Source organism: Cricetulus griseus, chromosome 5 (assembly GCF_003668045.3).
Source record: "Cricetulus griseus strain 17A/GY chromosome 5, alternate assembly CriGri-PICRH-1.0, whole genome shotgun sequence".
NCBI lineage: Eukaryota > Metazoa > Chordata > Mammalia > Rodentia > Cricetidae > Cricetulus > Cricetulus griseus.
Genome location: NC_048598.1, coordinates 170642426 through 170654539, shown reverse-complemented (window position 1 = coordinate 170654539; position 12114 = coordinate 170642426). Strand labels below are relative to the sequence as shown.

The window sequence follows — 12114 nt, the reverse complement described above, 5'->3', positions numbered from 1 at the left end:
CCTTACTGAGTGGCTGGCAAGGGGCCACATGACACAGTATTTCTAGTCTGCAGATATTATCTCCTTTCTGTGCGCAAAACTGCATGCCCATGAACAAATCATGGGGACTGAAAGAAAAGAGAATTATCTTAGCACTAATTATACATACATACATATATATGTAAAGATTATCAAGATTCCAGGAAATCAGCATAATAGAAATTATGAAAATTGTCATGCCACCAGCTTCTGTTCCCCAAACCAATTCTATCTGTTGCTGTTTCTTTGACTTTTTTTCTTTCCTACAGCAGTTGTTGAGACTGTAGGCTGAACTCAAGATTTCATTACCAAATATGCATTACTATACTTAAACAGATTCACTAAGTGGTTGGCACGATATTGTTGTTGTTTTTGATTGCTGCCATGGCTGGCTTTTGAGACAGGGTCTCACTTTGTACCACGGGCTGCCCTGGAGTCTGTGTTGATGCTCCTAACTCTGCCTTACCAGTGCAGGGATCACAGGCATGGAACACCATACTCAGTTTGTTTTAGGATTTTTCAGAGGTGGGAACGTTGCTCCCTCATCAGTGAGAAAGTGGAAAGAAGAAAAGTCCATCACTGAATATTTAGCAATGACTCCCAGAGTGTCTGTGTAGGGCAGCTTGTTACACACTAGGAACATGGAAACCAAAAGGACACCTTCCCTCAGGAGCTTACTGTTTTTTAAGGTGCTGCAGGGCTGGGGATTGAACTCAGGACCTTATACATGTGAGGCAAGAGCTTTAGCCCTGAGCTATACCCTCATGACAGGATCTTACATTTTAGTTGAACAGTAGAAGCTACCACTCAAGATGGGTCCAACATGTTTCAAGCATCATCTTAGCACTGCAGAGGTTTGGATAAGAATGGCTCCCACAGGCTCATATATGTGAATGTTTAGTCACTAGGAATTGGAAATGTTTGAAAGGATTAGATTAGGAGTGGTTGGAGCTGGCCTTATTGGAGTGGGTGTGGCCTTTTTGGAGGAAGTGTACTACTGGGAGTAGGCTTTGAAGTTTCAAAAGTCCACATTAGGTCCAGCCCCCTGCCCCCTCTCTGCAGTATGTAACTCTCAGCTGCTTCCAAAGCCATTCCTGCATGTTCTCCAGCACGATGATAATGGACTAAGCCCCTGAAACTGTAAGCTGCCCCCTAATGAAGGCTTTCTTTTGTATGGCTTCCTTGGTTATGGTGTATCTTCACAGCAATAGAACAGTGACTAAAGTTATTAAAGCTACTCCATGGGGTAGGCTCTATTGCTATTATCCTACACAAACTCACAGAGCTAGAAATGATGGAACCACGAGTCAAATCCAGGAGGCCGTCTCCAAAATCACAAATGTAACTTACTATCCCAGTTTGTGACTTTTCTATCCCAAATGTGTCTAAGTTTTTGGTTCCTTTCATTGCCCATATTGACCCCTCTTGGAGGCTCTCACCTGCAACACTCTGTTCCCTCAGCTGACCTTAAGCTTTTAAAGGTAGAGCCTAATTGCCCTGTCTGTAATCCAAGATTCCCATTGCTTAGAACCAAATAAATAGATTAGTCTCCCAGAGTTTTACAAGACACACACGAAGACTCTGTTTCTGGTGCTTTAGTACATGTTCTCAAGGGTTTCTAAAACCTTGTTCCATCACACCCAGCAGGAGGATTCCTGCGGGAAGACTCAGACCAAAGACACAGGATTGCTCTGCATTTGGGCAGCTTATGCTCCAACCTATTGCTGCTCAGGCAAAGAACTAGAGAGATGGTGGGAGCTTCCAAAGGTGTGTCTATAATGGACAGGGGGCATGGTCCTGAGAGGTTGCAGAAAAGAGCTCTCTGGCATTGCCTAACTGTCTCCTCTTAAAACTTGACAGGAAACCCCTAAATGAATACCAAGAGGTTGTTAAATAAACCCCATGTCTAAAATGGCTGTGCTGTCCTTAGCCAACTAGGCTGGTCAGTCAATATAATGGCTCAGTCTTCGGGCATCCCCTCCTGGCCACACTTTATCTCTTCTGGTCTCAGAAACTAAACAGTGTTGATAGGAGACATAAGGCTATAAGGAAATGCTTGAGATAAAAATAAGAACACAGTATTGTCATTCGATTAGCGTATCATCTTGAGATTCTGGAAAGTGTGTGTTTGCACAGAAAGACTGAGAAGTAATCCATCCAAGTGTTACGATTTCACACATGGGTTTTAGCTAGTGACTTTTAAATACTTTTATGTCTTCCCCAATTTTTGTGTAAAAGTATATTCATTGCAACTAGAAAGAGATTATGATTTAACAAACAGAAAGTAAATAATTTTCAAACATAGTTTAAAGACTCTATATTGGCCCTAGAGGAGACCTTTAATCTATTTTCTGGCCACTTTTCTCTGGTCCTAGGAAGACCTTGACTGTGTGTCTTTGAGCCTAGCCTTTGGGGGCTGTAGTTCTGGTTTCATCCATCTAAGGACTTAGTGATAGATTTTTTTTTTTTTTTTTTGGTTTTTTTCCTGACAGGGTTTCTCTGTGTGTAGCTCTGGCTGTCCTGTAGAACTCTCTCTGTAGATCAGGCTGGCCTCAAACTCATAGAGATCTGCCTGCCTGAAAATCACTTCTTATCTTAGCAAGAAATAATGAAAACTTTTAACCTCAGAGTTCTTTGCAATAAAGGGTATAAACTATGTTCTCATTGCCCTTCACATTTAACAGCATTCCCAGTCAATCCTCCCAATGGCAAAGAATGGAGCCATTAATATAGTCCCTAAGTGACAGGCAAGGGAAAGATAAAAATATGTACCCAGCCCTTCTGTTGTATGCCCTTTCCTGCTTCCTTGACTCCACACTCCAGGCAGAGAAGCCATCTAGATGAGCATCTAGATGTAGTGGGTTCTATGCATGAGCCTGTGTGTTTCTGTCAGATTTCATGGGTGACAGACAACTGTCAAGAGAGTGGCACTGGACACTGGTATTAAGACCAACAAAGACCCTCAACTACCCAAAAGTGTGAGAAGCCTACTTTTATCAGTGACCCTATACCTAGTGAGAGACCAAAAACCAGGGCCATTTTAGAAAAGAGGACTGGAAAGAGAATATGGGATCTTCACCCCAGAACCTGTGCAGACTGGCTCACATCCCCCCGCCCAGTTCCAGGAAAAGCAGGCCCTCAGGAAGAACAGATAACCACATATGGCCCTGACTCCGGCAGGAAGAACTGATACCCACGGTTAAACAACAGAGTTGCAAAACAACTTTTATAGGCACGTGTTGCACCAAAGATTAACCTATGGAAATTCCCCAAGTTCCTCTAAACACCCCAACAAATCAGTTTTGAACCTGTACCCCTCACCCTATCCTGTGTTTTCCGTCTTTATAAACCCCTTGCTTACTAGGCTCAGGGTCTTCTACTGCAGCTGCTTCATCAGTCTGTGGGACAAGGTCCCTGCCTAGGCTTGAATTCAATAAAGAAACCTTGTGCTTGCATTTGGGGAGTTGGCTCCTTGGTGGTCTCTCTGGAGTCTTGTGAACTGGGCATAACATTTTGAGGGCTCTTCCGGGATTCCCAGTGACCCCCTTGGCCCCTGACCCCGAAGATTTTATCTCTGACCAGTCGTGTGAGTTTCTCTGTGTGTCTGTCATATCCGTGTTTGTCATATCCATGTAGTTCTGTGTCTTTTGCTTTCCGTTTGCCAGCAAAACAATCTATATCTGGCAGGTTAAAAGGACCTTGGTGGACACACTAGAAAGTCAGAACTGGGGAGATGTCCCGACTCACCATCCAGGTGGGGATCCAACTGAGGGGTCGGATTAACCCACCATCTGATCTGATCTGATCTGAGTGGGGGTCCAGTTGAGGATTGGATTATGTCCAGGATAAAATTAAAGAACAGCATATCCCCTGCTCTGAGTACTGCTGTCTCCCTCATCCTCAAGTTATAATTGCCTCTTCCCTTTCCTTCTATAATTTCAATGGATGATGCTCGGGTACATGTTTCTAATTGTGTGCTCATTCATGTTTGCATGGTCCTAATATGTAACAGGGGGTACTTGTGTTTAAGCAGTGTTGATTAAAGTCAAAGCATAGTGCCAGAGCCAGGGTAACCAGAAGTAAGATGACTGGGACATGGAGAGGGAGGTGAGCGCTAGCAGCAGCACTTGCCCAGGCAGGGGTCCTGTGGTAGATGTTTAGTGGTTGGAACAGCTCTTTAGGGAGTATTCATCAGAGACCGGTTCAGACCAGGTGCATCCAAAGGCTTTTCTCCTCAGCAATCATGAAGTCTCAGAGCTGCTTATCTTCCTAATCATTCACAACCTTGTATAGACCAAGAGTGCCACACATGGTGTGAGCAAACACCTGAGGGCATGCTGACATGATTATATCTTTCCCTTGTTTTACAGTATTTCCTCATTTCTCCCTCAAAGAACTTCCAAATGTCTGCTAATGGCACCCTCTTCTCCACCACAGAACTGGACTTTGAAGCAGGACACAAGAGGTAACCTTGCAAGTGATCTTCCCTGAAGTGTGACTGTCCAAAACTCAAGGAAAATAAGGAAATAGCCAGACACAAACATGGGGTGAGGGGGTTGGTCCTTGAGCAGCCTGCTGTATGGCTAGGAGCTTCAACAGGCTGAAAACCCTGGCAGGACACAGCTGAAGCAATGGAGCCATGGCGTAGGGGAGGGCATGACCAGAGCTGGGGGCCTGAGTGGGGAGGCTATTGTCTGGGGCACCCAAAGGCAGCAAATATGACAAGAGAGGTTGGGCTTTGAGATGGAAGCCATAGGCCTTGGGGAAACCGCGTGAGGCTCCTGGCTCTAGACTAGTCAAGAGAACTAAGGCTGGGTGTAGCTCTGTAGTGGAGTGTTTGCTTACACGGTGTGTGGGACTCCCTGGCTTCCATAACCATACCTTAAGTAAGTGAATAAAATGTGAGCCTTATTTCCTTGAGAATGGAATGGGTCCATTGCAGTGTCGTTGTAAGGCAGAGGACATGAGTTGGCTGACTTGATTGGAATCTGTCCAGGGAGGTCGTAGCCATGAAGAAAAACTCCAGATTGAGAAATGAGGGGGTGAGCCCCATAGCCAGCGAAGGAAGATGGCCACACCGACCTTTGAAGGGGCGTAAGAAACAGGCAGCTGGAGAAGAGGCCTGCTTATCTTGCTCCGTCCACGGTGGCTGTATAAGCACTTTGTTTGTTTCCCTGACAGTTTCTATCTCCTCGTGGGAGTGAGAGATAGTGGGGGTCTTGAAGCCTCCACAGTGCTCCAGGTGACCATTGTGAACATCAACGATGAGATCCCACACTTTACCAGGTAGGCCTGTGGGTACGCAGCCCAGGGCTCAAAGAGTCTGCTGCCACAGCTGTCTGAGACACATTCGTGACACAACAGACAGATGTGCTTTGCTCTGGCCTAGACAAGGGAGGGAAAATAGAAATATCCAGTGTCCTTTATGCCTCTCTCCCCCATGTTCCCTCTTTGCTCACCATGCCTCGTGACCCTCCACATTCACAAGCACTTTGGGACTGTGGAAATGGTGGAAAGAGGGGCAAGGGCTGAGCACAGTGCTTCTTGTGAGTTGCTGTATGAACACAGAAGATGAATACAAGGCAGGCACGTGTTTAATAGAGTGTCCCATGTCATTAATAGAACCCCGAAGTCCATACTGGTATCATAAGGCCACTGGCATACCAGAGTTTCTTCTTGGCTTGGTGGATCTAGAAAGACTCCTGGCTGTGTCTGCTGCTCCTCATACAGCAGAGATCAGGGAAAGAGCGTAGATCTGGCCCCATCCTGGGCTTGCAGCACATGAGGATTCAGGAAGATAAGATGGGGTTTAGAGGCTTCAGATGACCTTCAGAGGCACCTGGCTCTCTGCTGCCCCAAGTGGGCACAGGTACAAACCACAAGGGAAACAGCACCATCTTGTGCTTGGAGGTCAGCAGCTTTAATGACTGCTTAAATGACTTCGAGCAAACAGCACAAACTACTCTAGGAAACCCAAAGCCAAGTTTTGTCAGTTAAAACTACGGCTGGAAAGGTGACACGGTAGTTAAGAGGACTTGTTGCTATTACAAAGAGTAGAGTTCAGTTTTTCAGTGCCCAGCACCTACATTGGGCAGCTCATAATAAATAGCCTGTAACTTCAGCCCCGGGGATCCAACACTCTCTGTAGCCTTCTCAGGAACATGCACCCATGTGTTCACAATACACACAGAGACATAGGCATAACAAAACAAAATCTTTAAAAATACTGAAAATAGCTGGGTGGTATTAGTACATGCCTTTAATCCCAGCACTCAGGAGGCAGAGGCAGGTGGATCTCTGAATTCAAGGCCAGCCTGGTCTACAGAGTGAGTGCTGACAGCAGAGTACTGTGTTTCGGCTGTCAGCAAGTAGCTCCTCCTCCCTCTGCCTGCTCTCTTTGTAGTCTTGTAAGGGGTGCCTGGCAGTGCCTTCTTGGGTACTCATTAATAGGGAGGAAGTTACCCAGTCAACACAATTTGATAACCAGCCCTCCCCCCCATAGTCCTGTGCTCTGGCAGTCAGGTATAGGGCAGAGCTACAAAAACCCTGTCTCAAAAAAAAAAAAAAACCTACATAATTTTATTACATGTTACTATATATTTATATTTATATGTTTTGCCTATTATACATATATTTGTAGATATGATATATATATATGTATATAATAAAATGAAAATATTTGAAACAGCCACAAGCATGAGAACAAGGTAGAATGCTTACAAAAATATTTTAAGAGGGCTGGAGAGTAGGTTTAGTAGGTAAAGTGCTCATTGTGTCAAATCCCCAAAACCATGCAAAAAAGCTGGGTGTGCTTACACACTTACAATTCCAGTGCTGGGGAGATGGAGATGGATAAATCTGGGGCTCACTGGCCAATCGGCCAAGCCTCCTTGGTGAAAAGTCCCATCTCAACAAAGAAAATGGATGGGCATCCCTGAGGAGTGACATCCAAGCATATTCTCTGGCTTTCATATGCACATGTACTGCATACATAAGACTTGCAAGCGTGTACGAAACCAAACATGTTTTAAGACTGGGAGGTATTAAACCCACTCTGTTCCCAGGCTAATGTTGTGCCACTTTGCAAACACAGAAGAGTGGAGACACTTCTGGTCACTTACATTAATTCCAGCTGTGGTACAGCTGCTGCAAGTCATCTTCCTTAGGGTGTTTCCATCAGTGCCTGGTGCTGGGTTTCAGAGCTCATCATTTCTACAGATGGGATGGCCTAGAAAGAAACACCAGTAGGTTGAGAAATGCTTGTGATACACCAGTTCAGACTGTGGACCAAAAGAGCTAGGAAGGTGATAGCTGTGGGGTTGGCACCAATATAGCCGGGAACACTCTCCACAAGCACTAATGAGAAGCACACAGACAGGATGGTGAGGAGAAAAATACCTTCTCTGGCACTATTGTGTTTTGAACTGTCATCTAAAATACAACAAGTGATTTAGCATTGAGGGGAAATGGCCACCTAGAGGCAGATTCAGACTTCTGTGCTTCTCACTATGATTTTAGAGATGGGCCTTTTGGTCTCTGAATTGGCTTTGCTTCAGTGTTCATGAATGATTTCAAGGTGTGTCTGCAGGAGCAGCCTGCACTCTGGAAGCGGGTGGGCCATGACACTGCCTCATTTTGCCCAGGCTGTTCAATCACAAGTGCTGGGTCCCTCAGCAGCCATAGATTGAAAGGATAAACTTGGAGTCAGACTGGATGTTGAATTGAGAACATGCCTGTTTTCTTGGATTTCTTAATTTCTCTTCTCTGAAACCTCTGCTATCACTAACCATATGAGTCAGGTGTACAAGTTCCAGCACGAGGCAGCTAAGGTGGCTGTGGAAACAGTTCTTCATGTTTGTGCCTAGTTAAGGACACCACAGCAAGTGCTATTTCTGTTGTTGAGACAGTCTCCTCATTTCATCCTTGAGTGGACATGGATGTTTGTCTGACCACTTTGTGGGTTTGCTGTGTATGCTGGGAAGCTGTGGCTCCTGAAGGGTGAAAACCCAGGACATATTTACTCCCTGTGCACAGTGCTGACAGCAGAGCACTGTATTTCAGCTGTCAGCAAGTAGCTCCTCCTCCCTCTGCCTGCTCTCTTTGTAGTCACTGGACGTCCTCTTGTAAGGGGTGCCTGGCAGTGCCTTCTTGGGTACTCATTAACAGGGAGGAAGTTACCCAGTCAACACAGAATTTGATAACCAGCCACAACCCCCAATGTAGTCCTGTGTTCTGGCAGTCAAGTATAGGGCGGGGCTGAGTAGACAATGTGAATGATAATCATATTTATTCTCTGTTTTTTTTATGTATGCAGCGTTCTGCCTACCTGTATGCCTGCAGGCCAGAAGGGGGCACCAGATCTCATTACAGATGGTTGTGAGCCACCATGTTGCTGGGAATTGAACTCAGAACCTCAGGAAGAGCCAGTGCTCTTAACTGTTGAGCCGTCTCTCCAGCCCCTCTCTGTTTTCACAGACCTGAAATTAGACCTTTTGTTGGATAATCATTTTTATATATGTAAATCTTAAATCAAATACTAAAACTTTCTTTTCTGCCACACTTGCCATCAGGGCAATGAGGCACACTCCCCAACAGCCAGCCCTATTTCTTTCATGGGGACCTGGCACAGTCAGTGTGGACTACAGAGGCTTCAGAGCAGGATTTAAGCTCACACCTTAACTTGAACTAAATGTTTTTCTGTGACAGGGCTGTCCCATGGGAAGGAGTCTGTTCAGCAGCATCTCCCTCAACATGGGAAGAACAGTTCCCTTCCCAAGTTGTGAGTTGTGTCTACATAGAATCTCTCTCTCTCTCTCTCTCTCTCTCTCTCTCTTTCTCTCTCTCTCTCTCTCTCTGATGGGGGAGGTCCTTCTGTGTATATGTTTGTCTTATTGGCTGATAAATAAAGTACTATTGGCCAATAAGAGAACAAATTAGGCGGGACTAGAAGTCGAGGAGGATTCTGGGAAATGTAGTAAAAAGAAGTCTTGTGATATAGGCAGGAAGTGACATAGCAGGCTGACTCATATATAAGCAGGGACAAACAGGAAGTTGTCCCTTTTTCTCTTGCTCTTCCTCTTCCTCCTGCTCCTGCTCTCTTCTCTACGGAGTCACCATGTGAGCCCCGGAAGACAGGACGCTTGCCACCGGTGTCCTCTAATTATGATTATGGTTGATAATTAAGACTGAGCTAGCATATAAGAAATCCTAGTCGATTGGCCAGTAGCATTGTAAACTAATAAGACTCTGTGTATTATTCTGGGCACCCATGTGGCGGCTGGGCTCGGGCAGATGGAGTGAAGACTTATTATAACTCTCTCTCTCTCTCTCTCTCTCTCTCTCTCTCTCTCTCTCTGACACACACACACCATCTAGAACCACTGCCTCAAAGGAATCAAAGATAGGAGTAAGGGCATATTCCTCCTATGTTATCTTCTTTCTGTCCCAGGCAGCCTGGGCTCTGACACTGGAGAGTGTGTGTACCTCCCTGTCTGTCTCAGTGATTGCTCTGGTCTTCCTCCAGTAACATAGCATCTGCATTTCCTCTGAGGTCACTGGTGATGCTGGTGTTGCTGGTGCTAGAAATAATGCAGAAAGCTGGGACAAGGCTTTGCAGGCAGAAGGGCCCCTTTATTGTACTTTTCTGTTGCTGTGATAAAATATTATGGTCAATGCTACTTACACAAAGAAGGGTATATTTGAGGCTAAGGGTTGCAGAAGGTAAGTATCCGTCACTATTACTGTAGGGAAATAGGACTCCAGGCAGACTTGGCAGCTAGAGCAACAGCAGAGTGCTCACGTCTCTAACCTCAAGTGGGAAGCAGAGATCAAGCTGGGAAGGGGAGTATTTTGAAACCTCAAGGCCTACCCCAGTGGAAGACTTCCTCCAGCCATGCCTTCCCCCAAAGCACCACCAACTGGGGAGCAAATATTCAAATGCCAGGAACTATGGGGGTCATTTTGTCCTTCAGACCACCAAGCATCTTTGTAACCCTGGCTAGGAAGTTACTAGATCCAATCTAGTGGATGGAAGAAAACCCATCCTGCATTAGAAACAGGGTTCTGTTGGTTGTGGAAGACAAGGCTACCTCTCTCATTTGACATTGTCTCTGGACCTTGCTACCCCCTGGCTCCTCTGGCCTGGCCCACCAACATCATAAACTCTGAGAAGAGATATTGCAAGTGAGAAAGAGGCTTGCTTAGTGGGACACAGGGCAGGGAGGCCATGCACTGGAGTGACCTTGAAAACAAGCTTCCACCTTCCCAACAGTGGGGTACATGGTGGGAGAACCCCTGTAATGGATGATACTGGGCCCAGGATTTGGAGCAGAGCCCATGGGGTAGTCTAGGGTGAAGGCCTGGCTACAGACTGTCTCTGCTTCTCTTGAGTCCAGCCAGAGGTCCTGTCTTGTGTCTGATTTCTCTGGCCCACTCAGTGGGACAGTAGTGGTGAGGCCGGGGCAACAGAGTAGCTTGAGTGCCCAACATAAAGGCATGTAGAGGTCAGATGAAGACTGTCTCCCTTCAAGGAGGGACTGCTGAGGGAAATGGCACCTTAGGAAATAGGGAAATTAAAGGTGGCTCTGCCATTCTGAAATGATCTCATTACTGGCCATTTACAAAAGCAGGGAGGTCTGAGAAAGGTATTCGGGAAGCTGGCACTTGGAGTTCTGTTGTACAGAACTTGGAGAACAGTGCCATGACCTCATGCCAAGGGCTTCTGAAAGACTTAAAAGTTAGCAAAGAAATATAGCCCAGATAAGGAAACTCTCCAAACTGAATGTAGGGCAGCCTAACCCAGAAACTAAGGCCACTACTATGACTTAGGGCCTGGAATTTACCAGCTTACAAGGCCATAAGATAACTGGGTACCAAGAATTCCCAGATGGCCACCCTCCCCGAGGGGCTCATGGAGGAAACAGATTGCCCCACTGACCAATGTGTCAATAATTAACAATTAAGGGTCCCTATGAAACAAAGAGATAGCTACCATTTACTCAAGCAAGATAAGCATATCTTGAGGTCTGCAGGTTTTACAACTGGTGGGTCAGGAGGCCATCTGATTACCAGCCCTCTCCTCAAGACAAAGGGCCTCCTAGGAACCCATGACTCCCTAAGCTTGTGATTTTTGCCTTTAAAAACCGCCTGTGTCTGGGGGATGGGGCAGCTCTCTAGCCTGCATGCTGGGAGAGCCCATTTGTACAAAAGTCCACCTTTCATTAAAGCCTCTTGCTGTTTGCATCAAGTTTCCACTTCCTCATGGTGATTGGGGTGGTCTTGGTCCTGGGAAAAGATTCTGGAGGCCTGAGCTTCTGGGGGTTCTTACACTTCTCAGTTTAGAGAGCTGACCCGAGGGGAGTATTGCCTGGAAATACACCCAAGTTCCATGAGGAAGTGTATCTTCAGGCAAAAGAAGAAGAAAAAATAAGTATCAGAGATGCTAAAATGCACAGTATTGGGCTTCTGGCAGATTCCATAGGATGAGGAAACCTGCAGTTCTGAACATCATGTCTAGATGGCTTCTTTAAAAGGATCCAGACAGAAACTGAGAGGAGAGAAGCTGACCAGCTAAGAGCAGTCTGTTATGTGAGGCTGTTATGAAAGGAAAAGGTATCAGGCAGGTAGTCAGTGGCTGTGCCCAATATAAATCGTTGTAGGAACAGCCTGCATGACTGCTGTCATCCTCAAGGATTTGATCTTTGGAAATTCAGACACCAGTCCCCCCTCCTTCCAGCTGTGTTTTCTGCATGTTGACACAACTCAAGCAATGCAATGCTATATAGCACACACCAGAACACCTACTGCCCAGTCTGCCCGCCCCTACCCCTGCAAATTAGCCACAGCTGCAGTATTTTTGTTCCAGTCCAAGGAGAGAGTACTCCATTCCAGAGGAAGTGCGTCCAGGAACCATTGTGGCGAACATCACTGCCGAGGATCCTGATGACGAGGGCCTTCCTGGCCACCTTCTCTACAGCATCACCACCACCAGCAGCTACCTTGTGATAGACCAGTGTGAGTCATCCAGAATCCTCTAATGCTCCAGTGGTTTTGTAATGCTGTCTTCCTCTCTGGCACTTGGCCTGCCTTTCTGTCCAG

General features: G+C 46.1%; 1 protein-coding gene across 1 annotated transcript in view; it reads left to right on the top strand.

Moving 5' to 3' along the window:
- Cdhr3 (cadherin related family member 3) overlaps positions 1 to 12114 on the top strand; it is a 75124-nt gene that overhangs the window by 22111 nt on the left and 40899 nt on the right. The window contains exons 5-7 of the mRNA XM_035445883.1: positions 4389 to 4483; positions 5200 to 5304; positions 11882 to 12030. Of these exons, the coding sequence (XP_035301774.1) occupies positions 4389 to 4483; positions 5200 to 5304; positions 11882 to 12030 (349 nt within the window). The remainder of the gene's footprint in view (positions 1 to 4388; positions 4484 to 5199; positions 5305 to 11881; positions 12031 to 12114) is intronic.